The sequence below is a fragment of the Dermochelys coriacea genome, chromosome 25 (assembly GCF_009764565.3).
Source record: "Dermochelys coriacea isolate rDerCor1 chromosome 25, rDerCor1.pri.v4, whole genome shotgun sequence".
NCBI classification, from domain to species: Eukaryota; Metazoa; Chordata; order Testudines; family Dermochelyidae; genus Dermochelys; species Dermochelys coriacea.
Window position 1 is genome coordinate 5,909,053 of NC_050092.1, and position 14,779 is coordinate 5,923,831.

Below are 14,779 nucleotides of genomic sequence, written 5' to 3' on the forward strand. Positions count from 1 at the left end.
CTGCTGAAGAGGGAAATCTCATGGTTCAAAACGCTCCTAAATTTTTGTGAAAGGTTTCATGTTCATAGAGCCTTGTTAGTAGATATTAATCATGTACCATGATGGATAGAAAAGAAAAAATTGTTAATGGCAGATGTGCTCCTAGACCACCCCTTTTCTTGGAGAGATGGAAAACAGTTGACAAAAAGGCTCATTGAAACTCTTCAGGGCTGTGGCAAGTTATGGACAGTTTCCAAGACCATGTTTAAGAGCACACTCAGGAAAGGCGTCTGCCAGGCTGATTTTTGTATTATGTATCCCAGTTAGACTTCTTGGGCTGCCTTTTAATTTGTGGGCAGACTTGTCCCAGCCATGCAGTGTGGTGTGGTTTTGCTTTATTAGTTGTTTGCATCTTTACACACACATCCCTCTATACCCCTTCCAGCTTTCTTCCACTTCTTTGGAACAATTTTTTAATATAGGCTGTAGATTAGAGCCTTGCAACCCGATGGAACCTGACTACCAGTATTGGCTCGAGTCGGGTTGGCTCTCCTTCTCCAGCCCATGGGGTGGTGCAGCAGTGGCTACATATCCTGCTTCTGCTGGCACTGTTATGTAGTAGCACACACGCTGCAGTGGAGTGAGTGTGCAGAGGAATCACGGCACCTCTCACTTTTGCAGCACAAGCAACGCATTGGGGGCAGCTGTTGGCGAGAGAGGGGCATGCAGCTACTGGCTCATGCACCCATTGACTCCAAGGACAGGAGGAGGAGAGCCATCCCTGGGGGAGGAGGCAGCAGCTGCGCTGACTCAGGTTTAGGTTGGAAATTGATTCGACCCTCTTGGGCTTGGGTCCAGATCAGGCCTAGCCTCGAGCAGACCTCTGCTATAGGTTGTCTCCTATTGTACATGGAGACACTGGTAGATCTATGGCAGTAAATGATGGCTGTTTTTTGCTACTTTGAATAGCATGCAGTTGATTGTCTTCCTACCAGCCCACAACCATCTCCTCCTTCCCACAAAAGTTCTTAAAGCAAAAAATTAGTTTTTCATCCTCAAGACTTAGTCATTTGAGTTTTTGTGACTGCAAATTGATCAACATCTGCTGTTTTAAAGAATGTTTTGATTGATATTTTGGCCCAAGTCAATTACCTAATAGTGAAATTTCCTCCTTCATTTTCTGTTGTAAGCAGTGTGAGCATCCTAGGTGATGGCCTTCATGATGATAGTAGCCACTTGGATTTTTAAGAGCACTCCTAGCTAGTTATTTGGTTAAAGGGTTTTATGACGCCATCCCCAATCCAACCGCATCAGTTACCTAATCTAAATTGTGCTTCTAACAAAGTAGATAATAGAAGTTCCAAAGGTTCAAACTCTTAAAAATGCATGTTCACTCTTGCATGCATACAATTCTTGTTCATATTTGTGCTCTCACAACCGCTGATGCTTAAGCAAGATGTGTGGCATTTATTATTATTCATACTGTCTGCACTTGTGGTTTAGCAGTCTGCACTGAAAAGGCAGTAAACCAAAAAGGAGAAAGCCAAGTTATTTTGGTCTCCAATGTTCATAGTAAATACTCCATCAGAATGAACATTTTAAAAAGATTTCAGTGGACTTTATTTCTTTTCCCTTTCTCCCCTTAAAATTCTCTAGTGACTTTAATACATGTGGCTGTGCTCAGTAGGCTTTTTTTGGCATGGGGTGGGAAGCAGGATAAAAGGAGCCCATACTGGCCTCGCTTGCCAGACAAGTTTCCCATCTTTGTAAGAGCAGGGGTGGGCAGAAAAAAGATATTTTTTTATTGGCACATACTTTTTTTTTTTATTGTGGTTTTTAAAGAGTTTTGGCTATGCTGCTTAAACCTAGTGCCCTTTAAATGTGTGTGTTGTATGGAGGCACCAGAAGGGGAAAGAAGAATCTAAGTTAGTATCACTTGCAAAGAAATAAATTCTTATAAAATAGATGGCATTGGCTGAAAAAAGTCCTGAAGAGCTTGATCCTGCAAAGTGCTGAATATCTTCTGAGAGGTGTCAAGCATCCTTATTTCCCACGGAAGCCAGTGGGAATAGAAGACTTTTGGAAACACCATATCTGACCCAAAGTTAAATACTTTCAAAAATACACCCAGTGTAACGTGTATTCTCCATTTGTAATGTGTCCTGTTTCTTACTGCTTGTGGCTGAAGGTGTCTCTCCTTTTTTTTTTTTAAACTTCATGACACTTTTCATCTTCACATGGCCATGTTGTCTTGCAACTTGTTCAATTTCTCTTTTCAAGTCTTAAATAGTTTTGGGGGGTGGTGAACCCCTTGCCAGATTTAATCCCTCAACCATGAAAACCATAAATGTTTCCAGTGTAGGATAGAGCCGAAGACAGCCTTAGGGATAGCAAGGCTTGTTGGGAAAGAGCTAAGAGAACACAATTCTCAACTGAATGCCTGACTGTTAACCTTGTGAAAAGACCTGTCGAATTTCACCACCATTTGTGGGGGTGGGGGGTACTTTGTAAATAAATTATTACTTGTAAATACTTCTTCAAATTACCAAAGGTGTAATTGGATTCAACACCCATCTGTCGAGATGGGCTGTCACCCATTCCTTAAGTGTGATTTAACAAGTGTCATGAACATGTTAGCAGTAACTATGTTCATATACGCTGTAAAAGGGCCACCAGAGATTATGGAGGCATGATGAACATACTTTTAATATTATGATAGTGAAACTTGCCAGTGTAGTTCTTAACTTATGAATTCATGGTGCAGAAGCTGCTGATCTGATGAATGGAAGTGTCCTAATATGATACTTTTTCACATGCAACATTTCAGCAAACAAGTACTGTGAATACTGACTATTTATAGCTTATTACTTTGTGTAGCTTGCAAGTAGAAATTTTTGGTTTCTCGAGTAAAATAGCTATACGCCCCCAGGATATATAGCATTCTCTTGTTTCAGAACCATGCACATCATTCATAGAATATAGCTGATTGCATAGAAGTAGCAGTGTGTATAAAATAAAGATGCCATTTGTCTGTTCCTATTTAATAACTAGACCATTATCTTGCAGTGTTATTTTTGTGAATAATTTTGCCTTTGGTCCTGAGGTGGATCACCAACTGAAGGAGCGATTTGCAAACATGAAGGAAGGTAACACATCGAACTTAAACTCTTTTCCGTTGGTTTCCTGTTCACTGTGGGAGCTGCTGAATATTCTGCTGTTGTTTTTTTCTTTGCTGTGCAGTAGTAGATTCAGGGTTTACTAGCTGCTGCAGCATGCCGTCTGTTCCTGATGTGCTATCTCTAGCAACCAGCCTCCAGTTTAAAAGTCTTTTGGAATCATAAGACATCCCAGAAGGTCTCTTGCGTTGTTTTAAATGTTCCTACCATCTATGTATGCAAACTGTTTCTATGACAGAAGGGCATTTCCATGGCAGCACCTTTCATAATGTTTTTTGAATATTTAATCCTGAATGCGTTTTTCAGTTTTAAATACTCTATTTATATGCAAGTTTGGCAACATCTACAGCTCAAAGAGCTTTGTTCTGTACTTAAAATAACACTAAGATTATATTTAAAAATTCCTAACCTGCACTAACACCTTAGATCATTGCTTCTGAAACTACAGTCTGCAGAGCCCTTTGTTGTGCTCTATAGAAAAATGCACTGAGAACCAAACCATGAGGGATTGTGGTGATAGATCTTTGTCCCACGAATTTACCCACAGATTAGAAAAAAATTGAGAAACCACTTCCCTTGATTAACACTGAAAGTTCTAAACCATTAATCTTTTAATCCTAGCTTGCTTTTCACACTTTACTCAATTTCACTGTCCAGAATGATTTGTCTCATTTTGTTTTGTTTAGTCACTTTTTCTTCTGGTTATTACGCACTATACCAATGGTGGTATGCTTGGGTTTGGATGGTTCAGGGGGTTATTAATGAGGAAACTGATCTTTCTGCATCAATCTGTAGGGTTCAGATACTCTGTTTGTGGTGATGACCTATTTACAGTCATCTGAAGCCAGGTTGGTGGGTTCCATTCTGTTCCTTGTGAACAGGTATGGACATGTGGACAGCCACCACAATGGCGACTAATTGGAGATTCTACCTCTTGTCTGAGTAAATAGACCAAGGTCTAAATGGACTTGGAGACTGGACTGCCTTCTTTTCCTACAGGTGGCCCTTCATGTCAGGCCTTAAGGACACTGATGACTGAGGCAATTTGCATTGCCTCTGCTCTTGCTGTATATCTTGTGGCAGTGATAAGGTTTCGGTCTCCAAGGGTGTGTTTACATTTCAAAAAGAGACCTGTGGCAGCAAATCTGAGTCTGGGTCAACTGACTGGGGCTTGTGCTACAGGGCTAAAAATAGGTAATGTAGTGCAGTGTAGCCATTCCCGCTTTGGCTGGAGTCCTGGGCTCCGACACCCATGCCGTTCACTAGGTCTCGGAGCCCAGGCTCCAGCCTGAGGTCAAATGGCTACTTGATTATTTTTAGCTCCGTAGAATAAGCCCCAGTCAGTTGACGCAGGCTGAGAGACTCACTGAGCCGGGGTATATGGGTTTTTGTTTTTGTTTTATTTTTAGTATAGACACACCACAAGATCAATTCAGCATGTTCAACTAGTACTACATTCATTAGGTGAATTGTAGTTTATTGAGAGGCCATGTGGTCTCATGGATTAGGCATGGCTCTGGAAGCCAGAATCTCTAGAGTTCAGTTTTACTGTGCCACAGCAGTCACTCAGTCCATCTTTTTCTCTTGTTTAAAATGGGGATCGTTATACTTACCTATGTCACATGGATGTGGAGTATTAATTAGGTAATATTTGAACATGGAAAGTGTTACCGTTAAATACCCTGGGTTTTTTTCCTCCTGAGAAGTTGGGCCGTAAAAGCTAGCAGTGAGAAATGTCTAACAATGTCATGATGGTCTTTAACTTGGCTGGGGTACTTTTAGTTTGGTAGTTTGTTCCTGCCCTTCAGTCCTTCAGACACGTGGCAGTTTAACTTGGTTGTGACAAATATTACAAAAATAGTTGTTTAACTGCTATTGTAAGGCAAATGTATAGAGTGGGCTATCACAGTTCTAAGTAGTTGTGGAAGTGATACTTACGCAGGATTATTCCCTCTGAGGCCAAGCCTAGGCATAAATAAAATAAGTAAATTCCACAACATTATAGTTGTGACACAAACCAACCAAAGTCAGAAGAGTTGCAGTGTGTTTGATTCTCTAGCTTTACTTCAGAGTTGGGCTTTAATTTGTATTTAATTTAATAGAGGCATGAGACATGGAGGCGTCATGCACCAGTAGATAGGGTACTGGACTGGGAATCCAGGCGACTTGGGTTCTCTTCCCAGCTCTAACTATGGTGGCTGGGGACTGGACTCAGTAACCCAGGAGATCCTTTGCGGGCCTACGTTCCTAGGACCTGCAGCAAGGCACTTCATCTCTGTGACGCTCCCTGTTGGTATCCTGGGTTGTGAGGCACCTCACCACCACCTGCCCTTACTGTGAAGCAGTCTTGCCTTTGCCTGCTGTGGATCAACTCTTTGAAACCACCAGCCTCTGGCAACACAAGCGCTGCCTTGCACACTGTCACTTCCTCTATACAAGCTAGTGATGGGAACCCCTGAACCCTGTGAGGGTTCCCTGTAGTGTCCAGCCCCTTCTCCACTGAGCGCTCACTGAATTACCAAGCTTACTGTTCCCAAACGGGTTGTAAGATTCAGCTCAGGATCACTGCTTTGCTTCACACCACAGCATTTAGATACATTTATAGTGAAAACCAGAATGTTTTTTCCCCCCAAAGATCAGAGATTCAAGTGATAGTAAGAACATTGGAAACAAATGGTTACATTTAAAACAAAATCATAACATGTTTTCTACAGACTAAACTGTTAACCTCCTGTCTAAAGAAGTCTATCACACCCTTTGCGCCCTTCTTCTTCCCCTCATCCCCCCGCTGTTCTCTTCATTTTTATCCAAACCTGATGAAGACCCCTTTTTCGCAAAGCAAACTTGTTGCCCATTTACTTACTCAGTGAAGAGTGCCAGGGTGTCATCTTTATCCCCTGAATATTCCAGAGCAAACCTTTGGTGCGTTAACACCCCAGTCCTCCACATTTTTTTTTCCCCCAGTTACACACACACACACACACACACACTCTCTCTCTCTCTCTCTCTCTCTCTCTCTCTGTGTTCTCACAATCCTTCATTAGCATTCAGTTCAGACTGTTGGGTGGAGACCCACTGAGAACTATACAATACTTAATTTGCATTTAAACACCCAATTGGATAACCTGTTTTTCAGGTGATGACTAGCCCCTAGACACAGAATTTAAGAACATAATTTTCAGTGTATATACGTGACGTCTTGCATAATATGCATTCTTGGGTTTTACAATGATGTTGCTGATCAGTGTGACATCAGCTTTTATGTGAGACCTCAGACGACACTCTTTTGGTAAGCTAGAATATAAATATCACACTCAGGAGATTCCTTTAACCCCTCTGCACCCCCTGCTTGCCCCTTGCCAGTAAGAAGTTCCTGGGTCACAGTGTGAGTGCCTATATTTCCCCAATGGTAAAATGGGGATAATTATACTTTTTAGAATGTTTTGAGATGTGTACATGAAAAGCCCTATCTAAGAGCTACCTAGTGGTACTATTATTACTATTATTTGAATAGCCTGGATGTTGTCAGAGCTTATTATTTGTATATCTTTACCAAAAACAAAAACCCCAAGCTTTTTTTTTTTTTTTTTTTTTTTTTAAAGTGACTCAGTGGTGTTAGTGCAACTGTTCATGGTTGCTATTCTGGCACTAAATATGAAGCAATATATAGCCCCTACTTTCTCCAAAGGGTTTTTGTCAAAGAGTAGTGGTAACTGGATCACTTGCATCTTTTTTTCCCAGGTGGCAGAATCGTGTCCTCAAAGCCTTTTGCACCTCTAAACTTTAGAATAAACAGTCGAAACTTGAGTGGTAAGATTGGCTTTTCTCTTTGCTTAAATGTGACCTATATGGTGTTCAATATATGACTTTTTTTTTTTTCAAAAGGGCAAAAACTCAGTAGAAAGCTACTATTGTATGTTAAAGTTAAACACCAAGTTGACAGGTGCCTTCCAAATATCAGAGAGAGAGACATGTCACAGCTCTCTAAGTATTGATGAGACTTTGCATATTAAAAGCTAAAGTTTGTCATCAGCACTTAATCCTATCCAACCTGTCTCATGCTGACCAAAATGGCTCCCTCTCACAAACTCTCAGCAAAGGAATTTACTTTCCCTAAAAACAAACTGCTATAGGAATTCAGATAAGAAGGCCTCAGAGGAAATGACTTTCAAATATTGGGTACAGAGAGAAAGTGTGGAAATTCAATTACAGGACCTAAGCTCATCCAATTACTAATTTACATGGGAAATACAATATCAAATAAATATGCCTGCAGTGTTCTAGTCCTGGGCCTCATTCCAATCTTAATGGCTTTTAATTTTTTTTTTTTTTTTTTTTAACTTTTAGGGAAATGCTGTCTACTTAGAGCTCATGGCACCAAAATCTGCATTTCCCTGACATAACAGGAAAGTGCATTCTCTTGCTCTGTGGTCCTTCATGCGTTCATCTCACCAGATTTCCCATAAACATTTTTATTCACCAGTTTTTGCCCTGATGTGACACAGCTGGCACACTCTGCCTCCTGTTATTGCTTTGCTTTTAAAATCTGTCTGGTTAAATGCTCAGTTAATAAAACTGCATTGGTGACAATAATGTTACCTTATTTTAAAGCTCTTTGTAATCCAACTTCTTTGGGACGTTCTTAATTCCTCTTCTGGAGGGGGAATATCATTAAATGGGCTATGGTGAGAGCGGAGATTTTGGGACAGATCAAAAACTTTTTAAAAGTTTGGTTAAACTAGTGATCATACTGGCTGTATCCTAAACCTCATATTTGTCTGCGTATAATGTTCCTATACATTCAGACTCTGGTGGATCAGCGTCTTTCAGCAGAAATAAGCATCTGTAATCTCTCCTACACAGTCATGCTATTCACTCAGACATTTGGTGGTTACAATTTGTTATGTAGATAGGATCCAGTAGTATTCTGTAGCTAGGCTTAAGGCCTTGGTTACAGTCAAAGCTTTAGCTTGGATATGTGACCCCTTTCCAACAAAATTAAGGCCCTGTCCATACTGTCATAGCGATATTGTCAGTGGGTTCATTGAACAAGTTATTTTGGAAGTATAGCTGGGCTCACTGTTAGATTGAAAGCCCACAGTAGCTCCTTTTACTCCAGAATGGTTGAGTATCAGCAAGAAGAATAAAAACTATACAATCATAGAATATTAGGGTTGGAAGAGACCTCAGGAGGTCATCTAGTCCAATTCCCTGCTCAAAGCAGGACCAACACCAACTAAATCATCCCAGCCAAGGCTTTGTCATGTATACCCTAAATATGCATTTTGCATATCACAGATTTTTACCTAAACTCATAGTGATATGTGGAAAAAATACAGAATTACCTAAAATATATAAATTAGACCACAGTGTTTCCAGGTCTATTTGAGCAGTTAATTAGCACCATATAATATGACTGAATATATCCTCTTTAGGAAAGGATTTACTCACTTGGCATTAGGGCTCTGTGTGTGTATTCCATGTAGATCACTTTGAAATGTTGGGGGTACAGGGGTTAAGTCCACCGTGGAGCTGCTCAGAGTTCCTGCATGGACTGGCTGGGCTAGGTAGAAGGCGTTCTGTATGCTAAGGCTACCATTGCTATGTTAAAACAAAGTTCTGAAACTGCTGGGCCACTTTTACTTTTGATAAGTGAGAGTGGGAAATGGGGCTCACCTTGATTTCCTAACTGGCCTTTTTCCCTTCAGATATTGGCACTATAATGAGAGTTGTGGAGTTATCACCACTGAAAGGGTCGGTTTCATGGACCGGGAAACCAGTTTCTTACTACCTGCATACTATTGATCGCACCATAGTGAGTATAAACATAGGCCAGTGAATCTTTCATTTTTCCCTTGGAAGCACCGTGTTAGTCTCGTACTCTGGAATTCTTAGTGTTCTTCCCTATCTTCCTTTTGCATTTAGGGACATGCATTATGGCTCTTGGGAGCAGGGGACAATTTATTCACACAGCATAGTCTCTTAGCATGCATACACATACTCAAATTCCACTTCACCTTTGATTCCTTCACTGCAGCAGGCTTCTCAAAGGATGCAATTCTGTGGAGCTCTGTGGTTGTCTGTCTGTGTGTAAATAAATGAGTCAAAATACACTTACATATGAAGAAATGTAAATTCCTCTAGCATTATAATTCATTGACTCTGCTGGTGTTTTTCCTACATAATAGCTATTTCATTCTGAGTAAGGACTCCAGAGAGGAAATTTTTAAAAAATCAAAAGTGTGCTGTATAATAAATGTGTGAAGCATCTCCTACTAAGGCATCAGGATACTTTATAATAATTCTCAATCTGAATTAAACTTTGAGTTGCTCTAGTATTAGCTTAGGCATCTTAAATGCGCCTGTGCATTCACCTTTATTTTTTTTTGCTTCATAAACGAAGCCCATAGAAATGTAACTCTTATTTTGTGGAGAAACACTTCACCTTCATGATCTGAATTTTTGTAACCTGCTTGTACAACCTTGTTTTATAAATCTGCTCTAGTTTGCCTGTGTTGTAGATGTGTATGTTAGAATGGAGATGCATGTTTTATTTTAGTTCAGTACTAGAATAGAGTTGCCTCCTATTGAAAATAACCTTCTGGTGACTAGAGATATAGAACACAAAGCTTTGTAATAAGGATGTGCTGCACTGAAGATGATAAACCATGTTGAGGCTTGGACTGTGTCCCACTACACCACATATTTGCTTTTTTCCAGAAAGAATGAAATGGAAATACCTTCTTGATGTAGCTTATCAAAGGGGAAAATTGTCAGAACATCTGCAATTTTGTACTCTTGTTAGAAAGCAGCATTTTACGCATCAGTGTATTCTGATATGTATAATGACTACCTTTATCTTTCCCTTTTCAGCTTGAAAACTATTTTTCTAGTCTCAAAAATCCAAAACTCAGGGTAAGTTGTTTTTAAATTTTTTATAATGTATTCAGAGTAATGAAACATCCAGTATGATCATTTTAAGCATTAGCTTTATAAAGACATCAGAAGCAGATGGGGAAATATGTTTCAAACTCATCAAGAAACAATATCTGCAGACAATTAATCATGTTGGAATGAAGTAACTCGTGACTGCAGTAGTGCTTTGACAGCACATCCAAATAAAATAATAATTCTTAAAAATGTATCGGGGAAGCCTAGAGTCCTTGCAGTTTTCCACTTGTATTGTATTTAAAGGATTATTAAATGTTAATGACATTAACAGGCCAGATTTTAAGAATGTAATGATAGCTTAATTCTCCTGTCTCAGTGCTGAGCCTTGTCAGTTAGTGAGTTTTTGAAGAAAGGCCCTCTCAGCTATTACTTTTGGACCTACCATTCACTTGGAAATGGAACCTATGTCATTGATCACTGTGCTTTACTGCAGTGCATGGAATTCAAAACTTCATGAAGGTTTTTGAGACGTGTCTCACTGAATGGGACATATTAAATAGTGGTGAAAGATGATGGCTTAGATGTAAATTACAAATGGCTTATGGGGCTAGACTTTTCTGTACCAATCTAGGAAACATCTTGCATTTGTGGAGCCTCTTAATGTCAAGCTTTAGGGCTCAGTCATTGTCCTCCAAACCTGACCTTTAATGGCATTTGAGGTTGGGGTTAATGGTAGCTGTTAGGTTTGTGGGTTTTGGACTGTTGATTTCAAATTTGAGAGAGTGAGATTTTGACACTAAGCATGGAGAAAACCCATCAAATTTTGTCTTCAAATATTTGTGAACTAATCACACAAACTATTTTTTGGCAGTTGCCTGGCTGCTAACAATGAAGATATTGAATTACTATGAGAGAGCTGGAGTTTGCCATAATCCTCTGACTTACTTTTACTTAGTTCCTAAAGATATTATAGTTGGTAGAATTATCAACACATTAAAGCTCATCTGGAGAGTACAAGGAAGTGTGTTTGTGGAGCTCTGTGGAGTTTCATGTCCTTAGTGACTAGGCAGGACTCATGCTTTTTCAGCTGCTTTTCATCTGGATTGTCTTATCTACAGATTTTGTTAGGATTTAATTAGGCTCTCTTTCAAAGAGTTGATTCATGATTTTATATGGCAAGGCCCTTAAAGATGCTGCAGTGATGCAACGATACATGAAATGGTGCTTATAGATAAGGTTCTTGATGTTTTAACAGGCTTTTTAAAAAAGTACGAAGACCTACTCATTAGGGTGGAAAACGTGTGGCTCTCCCTCCCTACCTTGTGGTTGCTTATCTGCATAGATGCTGTTTAGGAGACTGCCATGGAATATAGTGTAGTTCCAACCCTGATATTCTTAAAGCTAATTTATGTTGCCTTCCTTTTCCCACTTGCTATGGTCTGGGACAGGGTAAGTCAGTGTCTTCCTGCTTACTAAGAAAAGATGTTCTGTCATTCCTTAATCACTCTGACTAGTCCTTATGATGTTCTTGCCTATCCCAGAGGAACTAGCTTGGCAAGATTGGAGTCTGTACTTCAAAAGGGAGAATATAGCAACTATCTTTTGGGCTTATTTTTGGATGTTTTTAATGCCATTGTTTAAATTGCCTTTAGGAGGAACAAGAGGCAGCTAGACGTCGTCAGCAAAGAGAAAACAAGAGCAACACAACTACTCCAACGAAGGTGCGAGAAAACAAGGTCAACTCTCTTGAATATTTACACAAAAACCATGTTCTCTCTTTATTATGGCGTGAGCTTGCAGTCTGTACCAACAATAAAAGCTTGCCTACATAGGGAGTTTGACCTGAAAATCTATTCCAGAAGAGCTTCCTGCATGGATATACTGTTAGCAATAAAAATCACTTTATTTCAGAATAATCAGTGTTGTTTGTGAGCTCTTCTGGAATAGTTTATTCCAGAGTAGAGTTTCTGGTCTCTTTTACCGTGTTGACACGCTCTTACTCTTGAGTAGGGGTTCCTAAACATTTGCAAGGGCCGTAGCACATGGTAATAGTTTGGTATGTGGACCACACGCTTTCCCAGCCATAAATGCACAAGCTACCTCCCTGTTATAAAAGGAGCAATTGCTCACATGGATAAATAATAGGAGGAAAGTTTTGAATGTGACTTCAGCTTTTATTTCAGTGCAGTTTAGTAGCTTGTAATAAGGCTCCCTGTGAGCAGCAAGTTTTGTATGGATCAGTTTGAGAAATCCTGCAATGGATAGATCCAGAGGAGAGGCAGCGTAGTGTATTGAGCGTAGCATACCTGGGTACCAGGGACAATTCCAATCGCAAATCTGACCACTAACACTTTGTAGCTTTAGGCAAATTACTTAATCTTTGCGTACCTCCGTGTCCTTCCTATAAAATGGGGTTGATACTTGCTTATTTCAAAAGGGTGTGGTAAAGATTAACTGATATTCTGCAAATGTAAATTGCTAAATATTAGAAAGCTTTTTCTCTTCAACATTTCTTTAGGATTCTGGTGCTGAAGAAGAAAAAGTTGGGACAAATGCAGTTAAAAAGACATCTCCCTCCAAAGCACGCAAGAAAAAGCTGAGTAAGAAAGGAAGGAAAATGGCAGGGCGGAAGCGAGGGCGTCCCAAGAAAATGAACACTGCAAATACAGAGCGCAAGACCAAGAAGAACCAAACTGCACTAGAGCTTCTGCATGCTCAAACTGTGTCTCAGACACCCTCATCCTCTCCTCAGGGTAAGCTGAGAAACTCAGCGGTTGTCAGCGGAAGAGCCTCTTCCATATGAGTCTCAATTAGTGTCCAGGAAAGTTTTTACTCTTAAGAGTGGATGCTCAGAGCTCTTTATTCAGAGACCCACAGACTTCTAAATCTTTCTTGTCAGTTTCGCATACCTCCTCTCCCTGTTGCCTATTGCATTGTGTCATTGTATCACCTGCTTTCCAGCTGGGATGATTGACGCTCAGCAGGCTGTTAATGTTAATCCAGACTTCTCCAGAATGGGGGGCAGCAGAACAGAGGGGTTGGCTGAGTTTGCCTTCACTGATGTGTTGGGCACAAATCCTGAGTGTATTTTGAAAGCTGATCTGTTGCATGAGAGGGACTTAGCCAAATTATTGGGTCCTGTGCTGTAAAAAAACATATTCCCCAATGGCAAAGGGCATCTTCCTCATTTGCTATGTTTCATTATTTAAAATGTGGTCTGCATTACTTTCGCCTCCAGATGCATACAAGTCACCTCATAGTCCATATTACCAACTACCTCCTAAAGTGCAACGGCATTCATCTAACCAACTGTTGGTGACTCCTACCCCACCTGCACTACAGAAGCTGCTAGGTAAGAGTTCCCCTCCTGATGCATAGAGAATGAAAGGAGTAAATAATGGGTTGATCACAGTTTACTATCTGGATGGTGGTTTATATCATTGCTGTGATATAAAGATTCAAGGGAAACTGAAACACTAAAGCTTTAATTTTGGGGGAAGAAAGGTATATTTTAATACAAAACAGTGAAGTGCAAAATATTGGCAGCTGGAACTGGATTGGTAATGGGATATGGAGCATTTCACCTGAGGTCCCCTAAAATCAGTAGTCTGGCTGCTGTTTGGCCTTTGTGAAACGGGTTGGGGTTGGGGTTGGGGTGTGGGTGGTGGGTGGGGTGGGGTAGGGTCTTACTTTTTTTCCTATGCAACCAATGGCCTAATATCCCCTTTGTTGGCAATTCCAGCAGAGGACTGAATGTGCCATGGCGAGACCATTTTGCTCTTAGGGATAGTCCCTTCAGAATAATGATGAGGTCCATTGGGGCCTGGGCAAAGGTGGTAGATGCATGCTGTATCAAATGAAATTTAGTCTCCATTGACTTTTTAAATGGGGCATTTCACTAGCACTAAAATACAAGTCAATACAAAATACAATAAAATGTCATTTTTAAAATTTGGACCATGTTGGCAACTATGTTGCTTGTTACAAAAACCTTTACACTGAAGATGCTAAACCTCTGATAACTAAGGAGAGGTTGTTCCTACAGTAAGTCTTTGTCTTGCATACATAACACTGCAGGAGGGAAGGGAGGACCTGCCAGTTCTCTTCCAGCTTTCACAATTGCCAGCGTGTCCGTTCTTTTGCATGTTGCTTAAGTTGAAGCCTTGGTCTACATGTACTGCATTTGACTGGGTTTCAGCGCTCGTGTGGCATGAAAAGGAGCCTGGGATCATCAGGAAGCCTTACTACTTTCCCAGACAGACACTGCTGGTCCAGAAACAACTCTGCATTATTTTAAAATAAGACGGTGCTTTAATTTAATGAATAAGGAACATGGGGGGCAGAATTCTGTTTTCCCATAACCAGAAAGCAAAGTAGAAAAATAAAATCAGATGTTCTGAGGGTTTTGGAGGACAGTGAGGCTATACTGTCAGGGAGTCTGTTCTAGATATAAAAGATGGTATGAAGAAAAGATGTGGAGTTCTTTCTAGGGGGAGACCTGGAGAGCAGTAAGATGAGTTAAAATGGCAAAGTTATAGGAAGCAAGCAACAAGGGGTGAGTTCTGTATAAGACACAGTATCTTGAAGATTAGGAAGAAATTGAAGGCAGTGAAGAGATCAAGAACGTACTGTCATGGTGGGAGGGAATCAGTGAGAAAGATGACTTTAGCTGTGGCTTGACGGATAGACTTGAGGGGTGCATTGTGATTAGGGAGATTACAATTAATCAAGAG

At 40.4% G+C, this 14,779-nt stretch overlaps 2 protein-coding genes across 18 annotated transcripts in view; one reads left to right on the forward strand and one right to left on the reverse strand.

The window, feature by feature from the left end:
- The window catches only part of DOT1L (DOT1 like histone lysine methyltransferase), a 123,831-nt gene that overhangs the window by 80,143 nt on the left and 28,909 nt on the right, over positions 1 to 14,779 (forward strand). For 8 of the 16 annotated variants that reach the window (XM_038384309.2, XM_038384299.2, XM_043502755.1 and 5 more), the window contains 7 exons: positions 3,046 to 3,125; positions 6,897 to 6,965; positions 8,864 to 8,970; positions 10,029 to 10,070; positions 11,699 to 11,782; positions 12,565 to 12,799; positions 13,285 to 13,398. In XM_038384309.2, coding sequence (XP_038240237.1) covers positions 3,046 to 3,125; positions 6,897 to 6,965; positions 8,864 to 8,970; positions 10,029 to 10,070; positions 11,699 to 11,782; positions 12,565 to 12,799; positions 13,285 to 13,398 — 731 coding nt within the window. The remainder of the gene's footprint in view (positions 1 to 3,045; positions 3,126 to 6,896; positions 6,966 to 8,863; positions 8,971 to 10,028; positions 10,071 to 11,698; positions 11,783 to 12,564; positions 12,800 to 13,284; positions 13,399 to 14,779) is intronic. The other 8 variants (XM_043502758.1, XM_043502754.1, XM_043502753.1 and 5 more) reach the window with 3 other exon arrangements.
- PLEKHJ1 (pleckstrin homology domain containing J1) overlaps positions 1 to 14,779 on the reverse strand; it is a 92,982-nt gene that overhangs the window by 31,037 nt on the left and 47,166 nt on the right. The window contains exons 6-7 of one of the 2 annotated variants that reach the window (XM_043502762.1): positions 9,173 to 9,235; positions 6,698 to 7,809 (exon numbers count right to left, since the gene is read on the reverse strand). In XM_043502762.1, coding sequence (XP_043358697.1) covers positions 7,798 to 7,809; positions 9,173 to 9,235 — 75 coding nt within the window. In that variant the 3' untranslated portion in view covers positions 6,698 to 7,797. Of the gene's footprint in view, positions 1 to 6,697; positions 7,810 to 9,172; positions 9,236 to 14,779 lie in introns of those variants that run through there. The other variant, XM_043502761.1, reaches the window with a different exon arrangement.